At 36.9% G+C, this 17,395-nt stretch overlaps 1 protein-coding gene across 5 annotated transcripts in view; it reads left to right on the forward strand.

Moving 5' to 3' along the window:
• babo (TGF-beta receptor type-1 babo) overlaps positions 1-17,395 on the forward strand; it is a 133,393-nt gene that overhangs the window by 42,295 nt on the left and 73,703 nt on the right. For 2 of the 5 annotated variants that reach the window (XM_076197665.1, XM_076197666.1), the window contains exon 3: positions 586-806. The exons of the other annotated variants lie outside the window; for them this stretch is intronic. In XM_076197665.1, the coding sequence (XP_076053780.1) occupies positions 586-806 (221 nt within the window). The remainder of the gene's footprint in view (positions 1-585; positions 807-17,395) is intronic. 5 annotated transcript variants of the gene reach the window in all.

Consider the following 17,395-nt stretch of genomic DNA (forward strand, 5'->3'; position numbering starts at 1 on the left):
GGTGCCAGTGACTTTGGTTGGTTCCTGCTTTGTAATTGTGCTGTTTGTGTGTCCTTAGGTAGATAAAGTAAGTGAGGAAAACCTCCCCATCAGGGTATTAAAAAATGATAAAAATTACATAACATGGCCCACTTTACCAAAGAATGCTTTGGAAATGCATAATGTACTAAAGCAGACTGTATTGTGTGTGTCTGTATCCATTTATATGTATATGTATGTATATATATATATATATATATATATATATATATATAAAATACATATTCATATATATGCACACATTCATGCACAGAAATGTGTGTGCACACACAACCTAAGTGAATGGTTAGGCTTGGTGATGGATAATAGCTATTTAAGAAATGTCCAGTCTCTCAAATGACAAACCGTACCAGAGTAAGGTTGCAACATGTATGATCATAAAATCATTGATTTGTAGAAGTAGATGGTGCATGCAATCGCTTATTGCGGTTCTGGGTATATAAGATAGGGTGAAGTAGTCTTCTTCAGCCATCTTGGGGATCTAACACTTTATTGTCTTTATGAAATTGGTGATGGTGGTGGTGGTGGTGATGGGGGGGTATGCAGTCACCAGAATTGCCTGCACCTCGAGCAGTCTTTCCCCCCCGAGAGTCCATTCAAGTGTCGGGAGGAATACTCGCACAAAGTGTACCCTCGGATGGAGGAAGAGGTAACCTGCTGCAGACACCAAGATATGTGCAACGCTGAAGTTTCTACACCCTCCCCAGGGGTAATTTCCCAGCTCCATAGGGCCGGGGGGGAAGACCCTACCCTGGGGGGTGGGGAAGGTAAGACTTGGGAAAGGGTTATTCTGGCTGTTTGGAGATGGGGTAGTTTCTTTTTCATGTGGCATCTGAAGTGATTTGATAAGGAGACCTTACGTCTGTGAGATTATAATGGAGTCAGATGTTGAAGGGTGTATTTTGAGCACCTAGACAGTTTTGTTTCCATCTGAAGAGAGTACCCCTTCTCCAAAGTGCTGCTGCTCTGAAAAGGGAAGTGCAGTTCTAGCCTGTAAATTGTGTGGATGGCTTCTCAGTACTTGAGCTGTTGCTGTAGTGATATCATGTGCAGACTAACCTTTGAGTGAATATTTGTAAAGAGGTTTTATTTATTATTTTTTTTCTTTCCCTACTCTTACTTTCCCTTGTATTAACTTTGCTGTTGTCATTGGTGACCAGTAGAATTTGAATTTAACCATATATTATATAGTTTAAAGAATAGTATTAGGCTGTTTAATAACCTGCAAAGTTTTATTCTTTCTTGATTAACTCCAGATTGGTGTATAGATGCCTTTACAAGTTTTAGCACATGTATAGTCCTAAAGTTTTTCTTTAGATTGTCTCCGTAATGGTGTAATGACTTTGTCATGTATAGTACTGTTTCACTTTACCTATGCTTGAGTAATGGTAAGATACTGGTAGTATAACATAACCATATAATGTGTAACTACTTTTTCAGATCTCTTGTCAGATACTAATTTTTTATTGTATGGAAGCATTCTTTAGTAATCAGGGCATTTTTACCAGTATGTTATCGATTCATATTGAAAATGTCACCATGAATGACCACTTTGCACTGTTACATTTCTCTCCTCTTTTCCTAGTTTTATAACAGTGCTATCAAGAACCAGAGAAATGTGTTCACTTTGTAATTGTAATTTAACGTAAAACACGTGTGTGCACACATACACACCAGACACACACACACACACATACAGACAAATTTAAGAGCAAATTAGATATGACAAGATACAGACGGGACACCACGAGCGTAGCTCCCCTTCCCGTAATGTACATACACACACACAAATATCTAGACATTATATATGCATGGAGCCAGTCATTGAAAATTAAATTTAATGCCAAAAAGGTAAAAATATTAAAAAAAAAAAAAAGTGGAAGCACAAAAAGACCATCAGTGAATAAGTCAAAGGGAAATAAAAGTCATAAAACCAAAAGAAGAGAAAGATCTGGGAGTGTTTGACTCAAATATCTAGTCATCAGACAAAGAGCAAAATCATGGGTGAAATATAAATAATTGTTGCATCGAGTACTTTGTGGAAAATCTACAGCCCGGTGGCTGGCAGCAGTCCTTGGGGCTTCCCACATATCACTGGAAAGAAGCTTTGGACTGTTGCTTGTGATGTATTGATGTGGGATTGTTTCTATAGCACCAGTTGGAAGTAGAAGGAGGCAAGCAGGGGTTGTCAGCTCTCTGTATGTGAAAAATGATTAGAAATTGATCAAGAGATCCTATGCCCTATTCTAAGACTGAGTGTCAGCCTCTCAGGGCTAGACCTCCTGATGGAAACAATGGGGTTAAGAGGTTTTTAAAATGGGCAACTTCCTGACTTGGCATGACCACCCTGAACAGGTAGACATCATTGGTTCCTCATAGGTGAAGCAGCCAGACTATTAACAGACATTAAGTAGTTTTTCCTTGCATGGCCTATGGGGAAAAGAATTATCCCTAGAATATCCAATAGTGGTGTGGCCTCCATAAAAAGTGAAGGATATGAATAAAAGGGAGAAAATACAAAGAACAGCAACAAGATTGGTTCCCAGCTTGGCAGATGTAATGTGCATAAATTAAAAGAATTGGTCTTCCATCATAAAAAGAAAAGAGAGAAAGAGGTGAATTAATGTAGTGTTCAGGTCAATGGAGGAAATAGATAAAACTGACAGAACATCTCTTGCTTTGGGACAGGAAAGAGTTTTGAGGCCATGGGCTTCTTACTGATAGATGAAGGGAAAGAAAATATATATAGAATGCTTAATCTGCCCTAGATACAGTGGTGCTGTGGTCTGTACAAAGTAAAGAATATAAACGATTGAGAGAAGACTTGGAACTGATCAAATTATTTCCAGGTGCATTGAACCAGCCATCATTAAAAAAAAGAAGAGAAAGAGGTGAGATGATTACAGTGTTCAGGTCATTAAAGTGAGTGAAAAAAAATTGATAAGGAAAATCTCTTCGGGTATCATGAGATCATGGAAAAATATTGAAAAAACGTCAAGGACATCAAGAAATGTTTTTCTATACAAATATGTCAACTCCTGGAATAGCTTTGAAAATGTAGCTCAAGGTAGAGCCATAAAAATTTTTAAAGTTAGGATACATGGGAAAAAGCTAGAGAGGACAAAATTGTATTGGAGGATGATAGGTCACATTGTGAGAAAATGGTATTAAAAAAATCTTGGAAGTGCCATATATCAGTGTAGATGGGTTAGCATGTTAGATTAGAGATCAACAATTATTTGAGGTGAGAGGAACCAGATATTGTCTTGTTAAAACCAAACTAGAGAATTTTTGGATATTCAAGTGGGTGATAGGAAATACAATTTTTGGAGGAAAGAAGATACGAAGGGAGATGTGATCAAGTGAAATAGGGTAAAGGAAAAGATGAGATGATCAATTTTTGAGGGTGTGTGTATGTGTGCTTCAAACAGGTGAGGGGCAAAAATGAATACCAAGAGATGGTAGATATGGGAAGTTGATTAAAAAAAATTGGAGAAGTGATAGTATAATCTTGATGGGTGATATCAACTTTGAAGAGGTGAATTTAGACTGGGAGGGAAACTGACAGAAATGTCATTAGGAATGCAATGCAAAATATAATTAACAAGTTACCTTTGGTGTAGAAGGGGTCAGCCTAGAAAAAGGAAGAGAAAAAAATTATATATATACTGTGTATATATATATATATATATATATATATATATATATATATATATATAATCTCATTCAAATATATGCAAAATTATTAACTGTCAGGCACAATCAGTGTCTATTGATGCACCAAAAAAACATGTGTTATGTCTCATTTATATAGGATCATATATATATTGGGTTTTATTTGTACATTATTGGTAATATACAAAACTATACCAGAAGTTTTTTGAGTTATATAAGTTATTTTTCTCTTACTTTTTCACACAAGGAGAGTTGAGAACTGGCAAGTGCTTCCCTCCTTGAAACCAGTATCATGGAAATATACCCACACTAATACAATGCAGACAGCAGTTCATTTTCTTCCTATAAAGATCTATGGCAAGGTTCAAGGACTGGTACTGTTGCTGTGGGGCTGAAGGTGTCCAGTCAATGAAATGTGAGGTATCAGTTATTGCTCTATATCTGTCTGTATGCCAAGGGTCTCTTTCTGCTTTAAGGGAGGTAGCCAGCCTAGGTATACAGCTCAAGGCATATATTGCAAAAATTATATCTGCAATGGAAAAGGTATATATATATATATATATACAGACGCTCCTCTACTTACGTTCATTCGTTTTATGTTTTTTCGATTTTACGTTTGAACTGACTGTAAAAACAAATTGTAGAAAAAAAAAATTTTGAGCGAATTTTTGAGTTTAGTGCGCTCTCCGTAGTACGAGACGTTCAAACGATACTTACGCATGACGCTGCGTCCATTGTTTACATGGCACAAACGACAGACTGAACGTGCCTTGCCTCCTTCTCCTCCACCATCTCACTTTATGTTGCTTGAATTTAATTTATTTGAAATTAATGTTATTATTTTACAATGTTATGTTTATAATTAATGATTTAGGGGTGTTTTATAAGATACGGTAATAGAATTTATGGATGTATAGTACAGTATGAACGGTCATACATTACTGGAATGTACAGTAACAACTTACGTTCATTTTCACGTTACGTTCGGCCGTTCGGAACGTAACTAAAACGTAAGTTGAGGAGCGTCTGTATATATATATACAGACGCTCCTCAACTTACGTTTGTTGAGGAGCGTCTGTATATATATATATATATACAGTATATATATATATATATATATATATATATATATATATATATATATATATATATATATATATACACACAGACGCTCCTCAACTTACATTTTAGTTACGTTCCGAACGGCCGAACGTAACGTGAAAATGAACGTAAGTTGTTACTGTACATTCCAGTAATGCATGACCGTTCATACTGTACTATACATCCATAAATTCTATTACTGTATCTTATAAAACACCCCTAATCATTAATTATAAATTAACATTGTAAAATAATAACATTAATTTCAAATAAATTAAATTCAAGCAACATAAAGTGAGATGGTGGAGGAAGAGGAGGGGGAGGAGGAGGAGGAGGCAAGGCACATTCAGTCTGTCGTTTGTGCCATGTAAACAATGGATGCAGCGTCATGCGTAAGTATCGTTTGAACGTCTTGTACTACGGAGAGCGCGCTAAACTAAAAAATTCACTCAATTTTTTTTTTTTTTTTTACAATTCTTTTAGTCAGTTCAAACGTAAAATCGTAAAACGAATGAACGTAAGCAAAGGAGTGTCTGTATATATATATATATATATATATATATATATATATATATATATATATATATATATATATATATATAAAATACACCCAAGGTTCTTGTCCCCATGTAAGGGGATTGGTTGAGTTGAAATACATGTCCACATTATGAATAAATTTCATGCAACTCCCCCCCCCCGTCTCAGTACCTTGGAAATGAAGAATTGCCCTGTCCATTAGCACACCACTTGGTTTTACAGGAATACAACAAGGCACAACTGTTCCACAGCAAGACCCAACAGTCAGCTTGGGTACCCCTACTGCTTTGTCCACTTAAAATATATGAATTAGATGGGAACATTTCTTCAGGCTGCATCATCCCTTCATCCATTTGCAATAGCCCTCCAATCACTCCTACCTTCCATCCTATGTAATGCGTGACGGATGTTCCACATACATCCAAAGTCCCATTCACCCCATTTATCTCTCTCATTCTTGGTTTTCCTCATGAGCTCTCTCCATCCTCTTCTGCTTCTCACTCTCTTTGGCAGTCTTTCCTCATTCATTCATTCCATGTACTTAAACCACCTCAGTCTTCTGTTCTGCTTTTATCCAGTATTATTCCACAGAACAAAGAATATGATGACTAGCTTGATAATATATGTTGTCCCCATTGTAAATCTTAATGTGCTGGTGATTGTCATCGAAAGGATGTACTTTTTTGTACTCTTTCTAAAGTAGTATTGTGGTCCATCTAATTTCACTCACCACCCCTCTCAAATTTTACAGGAAAATGGGTATTCGTAGGGTGTCCTGTCACTATTTTTGGTTAGTTCAAAAACCAGACAGAGATATCTTTGGAATGGGCCCGTCAGAAGCCATGCTCACTTGTGACTGCATTGTTGTAGGTGTTTCACCAAATGAAAACCCATAGCTCCACAGTAGCTAACACTGGTTCATTTGTCCTCCCATCAGTCTCTGGAAAGAAACTTGGGACCATTGTCAGTGTTCCAGTAGTGTGAGACTACTATGCTGCTGGCTAATAATAGTAGGAGAAGGGGAACAGTCATAAGTTGTGTGAAAAGATGGAGGAAATACTGATGAAGTGGATACAGACCTTGAGCCTGATCCTTAGTGAGTGCCTATCCCTCAAGGCTGCCACTTTAGGTAGAGGGGAGGAGATTGATGGGTTTTAAAGATGGGCAGCAAGGAGACAATCCTCTCTGACTTTCAGCTTAGAGGACCACCACTAGGAAGTACCTTTCATTGGTTCCTGATAGTTGTTCTAAGATATGCAATCTCTGATTCTTTCCCAGCAAAGAAGTTTGTCAGCCATTTCTGTTTCTTCGACCTTTTTAGCATAGGTCTTGGGACAGTGTCAGATACCATGTTTTATACCTGTAGTCGTCATTACTGTTCACTCATACAGTACTCTTATTGAAGCCTCACAATACTTGTAGGGTGATGTAGGTATTGTGTTTGTAGAGGGACCTTCCTTAAGTCCATGCTGATTTGATGAAGTAGGGATGGGTGTTTTGATATTAGGATCAATCGTTCTGTCATTTTGGATGTGGTTGACAGAAGGTAGATAGGCTCTACAGGATGCTAGGGTTCTATGGTGGTAATGTATGCTCTTTTCCAGGTTAATGGATTGCCATTTATGACTAGGATTGATTGTATATATGTCAGAGTTTTTCTACGGTGCCATGTGGTAGGTAGTAGTTTAATAATGCTTTCAGCCTTTCAGTGACTTTTTCAGTCTTTTGATGAATTTTATTTTAATTTTATTACTTTTTATTTATTTATTTGTTTGTTATTTATTATTATTTTTTTAATAATTGATAAAGGATGGGGAGATTTCAGTGCCTATCATTATCTTCCTATTTCTTTTTTTTTTTTTTTCTTTCTTGTGTGAGGTTGAAACTCGTTATGGAGTAATGTTTGTGTAGGATATTGCAATGTCGCTTTGATGGTATTTTGTTCTGCACTGCTCCAGCAATTCTTACTTTATTTTATTTTAATTTTTTATAACTGCACTTTAGATCTGTTTTTTAAGCTGGTGTAATTCTTCCAGGTTACATCCTTTTTATTTTGTTTTTTTATTTACTTGATTTTATTCAACATTTTTTTTTGTTTGTTTATTTTCCTTTCTACAGCTGTTTTCTTTCCTGTTCTGTTGGGTTGGTAAGTCAACCAATTGTCCACAGCCTTGCAGATAAACCACTTTCACAAATTCACATATTCATGGTGTTTTTATAGAAGTGAAGGCCAGGTATTTGCACAGGCATCTTTTTGGTTCCCATGCAAAGACAATCTGTATTTTGTTGCCTCTAGTCCACTGTTCATTGACCTGAGCTTGTTTCCACTACCATTCACATGTTTGCATATACTACAATTTATCAGTCTTACCAGTTACTGCACAGTATCATTATTATTATTATTTTTTTCTTCTAATGGATTAAGCTGATATTAAGGTGTTGACATTGATTTAAGTGCCTCCCTAGGGATATTTCTTTATGGCATGGATTTAGGGAAATCAGAAATTATTTGCAGAAATTCCATATTTGTGATTGGGAGGTAATCTCATGTAATGGATTTCCATTAGTAAAGGAAAGGACAAAGGTGTGGTTGTAATGTTTAGATCATTGAAGGGAGTAGACACAAAAGACATCTCTTGGTTTGAGAGGTCACTGGAACAAATTGAGAATGCCCACACGTCTTAAAGATGTAAAAATATAGTTTACTATACGGATGCATCAACTCCTGGCATAGTCCATATTCTAGGTGATATAACCCAAGCTGGTACTCTAAACAAATTTAGATATAATTATTCAGAAATTCCATAAGATGGCACTGTTCCCTCATCTCTGAGAGAGGGAGGGTGTGATATTGAACTGAATCGTGACAAAATAAACAAGAGACAGGACCTTATGAGCATGGCTGTTTTTCTGTGTACTTACGTTAGCTTAATATGGCTAGGTAGATCAATAATCATCAGCATTATTCCTAATTCTAATTACTTGATAGGTATGACATGCATTACTGTACAAAAACTTTGTATATGATAAACTAAGATGAAGAAAATCAAGATGGACAAGCACAAGAAAAATATTTTATATACATAGTTGTAAATGAGAGACCAATGATGGGTATTTGCAAGTGGATATCTTGCAAGATGAACAGCAGAACTGCCCATTTTCAAAACTAGTGAACCCCCTCATCTCCATTTTAGGCTGTGCAGCCTTGAGGGGCTGATACTCTGTCTCAGAACTGGGCCCAAGATCTATATTAACTTTAACTGTGTTTCATACACCTTTTCACACATGGAGAGCTTACAACTGTTCCCATCATTTTACTATTTTCACCCAACATGGAAACATTCCTACACTATTACAACATTTTTTAGATCTGTTGAAGAGTCCAAGGATTGTTGCCAGCTGCTGTTGGGCAATGGATTTCCAGTAGTGAAACTTGAGGTAACAGTTATGGTTAGCTAAATGGTTAGTCTAAATATTGAAGAATGATAAAAAATTGGACCGCAACGAGATGCCTGGCTGTAATGCTTAGGGACTTTGAATAATGAAGATTAAGACATGAATAGGCTGGTGCTGATGACACACCAGCTAGATGCTTATTGAATTCACAGGAAATTTTTTATAGATGAATCGCTGCACTTGCCAAGTGTATGAAAGCTTCCACCCAGATGGAAAAAAGGTAAATATAGTGCCAGTCTTCAAGAGGGGATATTGAAGCTCCAATTATGCATCACTATACATCAGTTTCACTGATCACTGTAGTTGGTGAAGTTCAAGGAAATATTTTGTAAGAAGAATACCTAGAAGCCAACAAATTGTTATTCGCTCAATAGGTTTTAGATTGAAGTGGTCATATGTTACATCTATTGCGAGTCTATAGTAATCTTGAGAAAATGCAACATTCACTGCATAACATCATGACATGTTGACCTTCACAAAGATTCAATGTAAAACTGCAGTATGAGGGAACTGCATTCAGTTCTGGGACAATTTATGTATGTGACTTGTAGAAAAGGAAGGATGACCTAATTCACAGGAGTAATTTTAATTTTCCCCATAATTTAACTACAATACCAGCATAGAAGAGGCCTGGCCACAGAAACAAAGTGTCCTAAAAGCAGTCACCTCAAAGAGGACACTGAATACCTCATCCTGTGTTGCTCTACCCTGGTCTCACCCAGACAATACAACATTTCTGCCTTCAGTAACTTATGGGCCAATCTGGGGACTGTTGCCAGTTACCAGGAAGTTGTGGATCTTCTGGAAGAGATACCTGATCATCCATTAATGTGAATTATATTTATTTTTAGAATGAAAATTATACAAAAATTAATGGTAGAACATGCTAAACAAACTTTATTCTCGAAACATCCATCCTTAGTTAAACAAAGGGTCCAATGAATATAGATTCAACATATTTACTGTAATTTGATATCACATTATGAAGCTGGGTTCTTGCTATGCCATGATCATTTAGTGGGAGGGAATCAGAAATAATTTCTGACCTTCAGGATTTTGTCCATTGTCCCTGAAATCTGTTAAATGGGAGTCCATTAAATTCAGAGATAATTTTAGATATTTAGGGTCACATGTAGCAGGGAATGGAGTGGGAATGGAGGTAAACTGTAAAGTAAGGGAAGTAAGTAAATGTCTTGGGGTGGGAATGTACATTTTCATGAGAAATAGGTATCTGGAAATGGATACAGAAAAGATTAAATGAAGGGACAGTTGTGTTTATGACATTGTTTGGGGCATAGACTTGGAATGTAAGGGAGGCAAAAAGGAGAAATTTAATTGTTTTTGAGAAGTATGGTAGGTGTTCCAAGGATAAATAGAGTGAGAAATGAGGAGAGGCAGAAATCGAGGTTGGAAAAGGAGCTGAGAGACAGCTAGCAGTAAGAATATTAAGGTTTGAGCATATGGAAAAAATAGGTGAAGAAAGGCCAGCAAAAAGAGTGTGGATGGAGTGAACTTATGAGGAAGACTGAACATGGGATAGATGGATGGAATGAAGGAGGCTTTGGGTAAATGGGGAATGTCTGTTGATCAGGGAAGAGAGAAGATAGGTGTGGGTGGAGAATGGTTGTGAATGGATGATAAATTGACATGGCCTGAAGGGATTTCTGCTTGATAGGGAGGGTAGCCATGTACATGAAATAGTGGGGATAAACCAGCTGTGGCTGTCTTGACATGATGTGTGTTACTGCATTGCTTCTGACCAAGTGGATAGGGATGGCCCTTCATCCAGAAGTAACTAAGAGAAAAGGGAAAATAAAGGGGTGTTGAATGGATGTAAGGTGGATTATGCCTTGGCTGACTGGCTGACTGGCTCTTATAATGAAGAAGAACTTTTTTTTTTTTCCCAAGGATCTATTAAGGTGTCTTGAAATTTCCACAAGGTTAATAGTGGCACAAGAAAAAAAAATAAAAAAAAGGAGAATAGAAATGTTAGTTTTCCAAACAATATATTTGAAAAATGGAATGCATTCCTAGTAGAGACCAAGCACTTCTAGCATAGCATAAGTAATTTCAAGCTATGATGGGCAAAAAATAAGGCCATTCAAGAGGAAGTGGACCAACTGTAGTTGCTACATGGTCCTACACGGTGGATACAAAAGAGAAACTTCTTATCATTTACCTCTAAAGCCCATCAACACCCATGCCTAAACTTGGAAGTATGGGTTGCACTCAGCCTCAGGATGAGGTCCAAGATCTCTCTTTCTCTTGAATCATTCAGTTATTAATGGCTTATGATATTGTGCACCATAATGGCTCATGCATTTGAATAACATGACACTTAAATTTTACTTATCTTTGATGGCCCTGAGGCCCCAAGAAGCTGATGAAAATTATTTTTTGGCCGGTACAAAATCATTAAATTCCAAAAACACAATGCTTTAATGGTTTGATCAAAATAGGTTTCACCTGTTAATGCCCAGAAATTCCTTAAATTTGAATAAAATTGTCTTAATTGGCAAGAACAAAATTAGTAAATTTGACACTGGGCTTTAATGGGTTTGAGGGATTGGGGTGATTTGAATAATTTATGTTTAGACCATCTGGGATTGGACTAAGGGGCTTCATGTGTTTAATTAATAGATTGTATATATATCCAGAAGTACATGTACATTATAAATATATATATATACATATATTATACACCATTGTGTGTGTGTGTTTTCATATGTTTCCTGTAATGTTTGATTCTATGTGTATAGTTTACATAAATGTATGACTATGTCTAGACTTCTGCACATACTTTGTGATCTACTCAGTGAAGCACATTTTTCCTTGACTAGCCTTCCCACTGAATGTCTTGACCTGCACCCCAGATAGCACCAGCAACTTCTCTCTTCTATAACTGCGAATCCCTTCTTGTAGTGAAACACATACTGATATAGCAGACAAGTCTGCATAAACATCTTGTTGTTCCCCCTTCCTGGAAATTGGACTGTGGAAATGACAAGAAAAATGTCAAGATGTTCATTGGCCGATCAGGTATATTTTCGATTGTGGACAAATATATTGACACAGTACCACGTTTTGTACATAAATGTATTTGTAATGAAATAATTAAGATTTTTTATTATTATGTTTCACACATTTAATATATTTGGTTTATATGAACTTAAATGTGTTGGTGTAGATTTATATATTGGAGCAAGAAAACCATTGTCTCCAATTTGAAGTATTGTTGTAGTAAAGATATTGTATGGTCTCTGTTTTGCTTTTTTAAGGTTTTTCTTTTATGGAGTTAAGTTTTAATGGCAAATGCATGTTTAGATTGAATAGTCTTGACAGACATGGCATTCTGATGATGGGGCAACCTTGTAATATCAAGTAATTGATTTATTTATATTTGTTTTTGTTGTTTTTTTCATGTGAAGTCGTGAGGGATAATGAAATGGGTATTTAGGTTTAAGATTGTAACGGTATTTAAAGATTCAAAGTGGGTGGATGTATGAGAAAAGCCTAATGTTAAGTTACACCACAAGTTTTATATCATGGCATCATTTGTTGAAAGTTGTTTCTGAGATGTGTATTCTTTCACTGTTATAATAATATATGATTACATAAGTTTGACCAGATGCCATGACTGCTTTACTCCTGTCTGGTGCTTACTTCATTGTGGTTCTCGCTCGCATGCAAAGATTACTGTTTTAACACTATAATTTTGTTACAATGAAAATACTTTGAACTGGCACTGACAAGAGGGAAAGGTAAATCTGTATACTTGATATTATGTAAGGTGACATGTTGTGCAAGAAGTTGGTAAATTACATTTTTACTATGTCAGAAGACCAGTGAAGTAAGTATGAAGTGCTTGATGTGTATGTATAAGCTTTTGTGTGTGTGTATGCGTGATTCACCATGGTCTTGGATAATGTGTTGGACTCATGATCAACAACTGTTACCCTCCCAGGCAAGAGCTTGAAGCTCTATTATCTTATCTGTGGGCAATACTCTGACCTTAAACATACACCCTTCCCCTTGTTCAAAGAGGAAGGTAATGGCTTGCATTGTTAGTGAGGCTTTCAAGAAGCTGTGAGTATGGATTGATCTTGGATCTGTGTCTTTATAGGCCCATGACTTTATCCTTTACACCAGCAAGTCGTGTGTGTGTTTGGGTGGATGTATGGTTGTGTGTGTATCTTTGTTTGCATGAGTGCATGTGTTTACCCAATTGTAATAGCAGGAAAGGAGTTATAGTAGCAATCCCATCTCTTCTACTTCAGCTATCAAAGAGGTGTGTATGTGTGTGTGTATTTACCAAATTGTATTTATCTGATTGTATATGAGGTTGGAGTTATGCCCATGGGTTCCTGGCTTTACATCTCTACTTATCAAATTTTACCTAAAATTCATTTATGCAGTTTGCTGGGATAATTTATTTTAATTTGTTCCACAAATTGATGCATCTATGTGGAATGCAGCTTCCTAACATCTTTTAGGCAGTCTGCCTTCTTAAGTTTATTGTTGTGACGTGTTCTTTCATCCCATATTGATTATATATATATATATATATATATATATATATATATATATATATATATATTTTTTTTCTCTCTGTTCTAAATATCATTATCATATCACCCCTTTCTCTTTGCTCCTCCAGTGTGGGTAGTCCCATTTTTTTTAGTCTCTCCTTGTATGTCTTATCAGCCAGACTGGGGATCATTGTGGTTGCCACGGGAGGATTAGATTCTCTTTCATTATATCATCCTTCAAATGAAATGTCACTCTTGTGTTCATTAGCATTATCTGTCTCTCCCATTCTGTTTTTTATTTTCCAGCAACAGATCATCTATGTAACACTTCCTGATGGATCCACCTTTCTCTCTCCCTCACTTCTTTTTTCCATGCTCTTGCATTTTAGAAAAGGGTATGGAAGACATGATTTAGATTCCAAGTTAATACCTGACTAGTTTCACTCACAGTAGGCCTTTTCAGAGGACTAGAACCCTAAAGATAAATTAGGAAACTAAATATGTCCAGAGGCATGCACATGTGGGAAAGCCAGCTGACCAAGTCCTCATCTGCTACTTTGTGGTTTTGGCCTATTGGTCATCATGGAACCTCTGTTCATAAGGGCTATGGATTTTGCCCACTTGAATGTCACATGATCAATAATTTATATTTTCATTTGTGACTATATGCACTATTGATATAATCCGAAGCATGTTGGTCTCGCATCTGTTTAGTTGTAGGTTCGAGTCCCACACTTTTCTATGATTTCTTGCAGTGACTTTAACCTGCCCCAGCAGCTACACACCTGATGTAGGCTCCTCACAACCTTTGTGGCTATATGTAAGGCTTCCAGTACTTTTGCTGGTCAGATAGGTTAAAATCCAGTACCTCCACTTTTTACCTTTTTATCTTGTACAATTTACTAATGCACTTGTGTCACAGTGATGCCTGACATCAGTTCTGTGTTCTCAAAGCATTTTTGATAGTTTCCTACAAGTTTCTCCATAGTATGCACTGTCACAATTGCTGCATGAGATATTATTATTGTTGTTGTTGTTATCATTATCATCATTATTATTATTATTATCATCATTATCATTTTATATTTCATTCCTGGCTACAGGGACAAATGACAGGCACCTGTATGTGGTCCTACAGGATGAACAGTGAAGCTCCCCATTTTCAAAATCCAGAAACCCCCTCACCTTCATCAAGAGGTGTAGCCCATAGGGGCTGACACTTAGTCTCCAAACTGGGCCCAAGATCTCTCTCTGTCAACCTTAGCTGTATTTCTTACACTTTTGCACTTATGGAGAACTGACAACTGGTGACTGCTCTCATCTACTTACAACTTTTAGCCAGTGACATATAAACAGTCCCACACTGTAACATAGGCAACAGTTCATAGTTTCTGCATGGAGAAATCTGTGTAAGGTTCTGAGGACAGATGCCAACCAATGCGGGGTTGCAGGTTTTCTGTTTTGTTAAACTTAAAGAAACAATTGGTATTGTTCATGGGTACATAAACCATAGCAATTTACAATAATGTTCACATTTTCACATTTCACTTGTTTAATTATTTGGGTATCACCAGCAAATAAGTTTGCATAACTTTCATTTATCATTGGTATACAATAAAAGCACTGGTGTCACTACCAAGCCTTTTGGTACCTCACTAGTTACTTCTCTCTTATTTCATCTTTGACTACTGTTTGGATGTGCCTGTCATTCTGGAATTGTTTTTATCAATCTTGGTATGCTCCTTTGAAGGTCTATGTTTTCTAACTTCTGTATGAAGATGGGAGATGGAGAGAGTGGTTTGAGGTGAAGGTGGGACTGCCTGGATTGTTTTTCATCACCATGGTTGTTCAATATGTATATGAGTGGGATGGGGTGGGAGAGAAATGCAAAGGTGCTAGTCAGGGGTTTAGAGGTTGTAAGTGTGAGTAAAGGAAGTGGGAGTCAAGCCAGTTGTTGTTTGCAGATGACAATGCACTTGTAGCTGAATCAGAAGATAGACTTAGGTAATTAGTGTTGGAGTTTGGGAGGCTATGTATGAGAAGAAAGTTGAAAATGAATGAGGGTGAAAGTAACTGGTGAGATTTATAAGGGGTGAAGGTGACAGTGGGTTGAAAATGAGGTGAAAGGTTGAGAGGTTGGAGGACTAGGTTTAAATATTTAGGATCACTTGTTGGAGGGAATTGAGGAGTGGGGTTGGAAGTAAACTGTAGAGTAAGGGAAGCAAGTAAATGTCTGAGGAGAATAAAAGTTGTCATGAGAAGTAGGTTATCTTGGGTTGAATGTAAAGAGAAAACTGTATGAGGAGTTGTGTCCATGGCAGAAAGGAAAATTCAGCGTTTCAGTTACCTCATTTTTTTTCTGTGTTGTTAAAATTAGTGCCCAGTTTTACTGGTGTAACTTTCCCTCCATATCTTGTTGGTTCTTTCACCCGTTGGTGTATGTTATTCAATGCTATGTTCTTCAGTGTATTAGCCTACCCCACAATTTCTCATTTTTGCCAAACTCACACTTCCTTTTCACCTCTCCACAAGTAGTTTCATATCAGTTATAATATATATATTTTTAATAGCTGTATTTGTCATTAATTCTTTACACCATACCTCATTCCCTGCTTTTATTTTTGTAGGAAATCATCTGCTGTGGATCTTTTATCACCTTGCATTATACAGTATATAAATTCTCATATCTCCATTCCTTTGTCATAACCACTTTTTATATCTTTTAAGTTTTACTGCTCTCCTCTCTCCTCCCATTTTCCCTCTTCTATCTCACCTCTGTATGTTATAGTTTATGTTAGTGAGAGTGAGTGAGTGAATGAGATTCACCATGATCTTGGATCACATGCTGGACATGTGTTTGACAACACCCATCTGGATGAGATCTCATACCTCCTATATTGCCCAATCTATGGGTAATGCTGTGGCCTTCCACACATACACAAACATACACCCAATTGTATTTACTTAAATTAGATAAAAACACACACACACAACCCATCTCCTTGCTCAAGGGGGGCAGTAATGGCTTGTTAATGTTATTGAAGCTTTCAAGCTGTGATTAGAACTCCAGCATGAACTTTAGTGTGAGAAGACAAGAAGGTACTAGTATGTCAGCAAGCTTTATGTGTTTAAGTGTTTATCTAATTTGCCTAATTGTATTATACAGGAAAGGAACTATGGTCATGGGTTCCAATATCTTCTCCACCCATCATGTCTTAATTGTAGTACACAGGATACAAGCCAATGTTGATGGGGTACCATCTCTTTGCCTCCAGTGGGCAAGTTCATCTTTAACTTCTTCTGTATGAGTCAAATTCTCGTATGCAGCATCGGATGTCTGAGGTATGATGATTGGTGCATCACAATACTTGTGTTATAAAATGAAAAGTCAATGCTGTATTACTCACTCTCTTTCACTGAGTAATAATAACCACAGAAAAAGTGATCAAGCTAGTTCACAGAATTTGGGGGCCACTCAAGCTACAACTACAAAATAAATGTAATCAAGACACCGACACTGGCATTTTTGTATACTCGCACCTCATGACACCTGCGTAGGCATTGTCGTATGGAAGAGGTTAAATATTCTACAATCTAGTCACTAATGAGAGTTAAAACACAGAATAGGTATGGCCACAGAAATAAACTGCCTCAGACACAGAAGATGCCACACTACCCCACCTTATACCCAGTCAACACAGTACTTCTTTGAGTGACTTATGGGCCAAAACAGTGGTCATTGGCAATTACCTGGGACCCTGGGTCTCCTGTGAGAGAGATCTGGGGTAACAAATTGATTGATTCTATTTTTGATAAATGTTTTTATCTGCAAGAAGTCATCTTGTAAATAGAAAAATGCAATAAATTACATTCACAAAGTTACAGTTGACAACACATTAGTAGGAAACTACCAACTTAAACAACTATTGGATGACTATAGGGAGGTTATAGGTAGGAAATACGGCAGAACAAGCAGGGACAAGGGTTTAATGGGGAGAGTATGTATGTCTTGTCCAGTCACAGGCCTGGAAAGAGCACCTTTATTCCTGGAGGAAGG

Source organism: Oratosquilla oratoria, chromosome 14, assembly GCF_046742065.1.
Source record: "Oratosquilla oratoria isolate Oo_2021 chromosome 14, ASM4674206v1, whole genome shotgun sequence".
NCBI classification, from domain to species: domain Eukaryota; kingdom Metazoa; phylum Arthropoda; class Malacostraca; order Stomatopoda; family Squillidae; genus Oratosquilla; species Oratosquilla oratoria.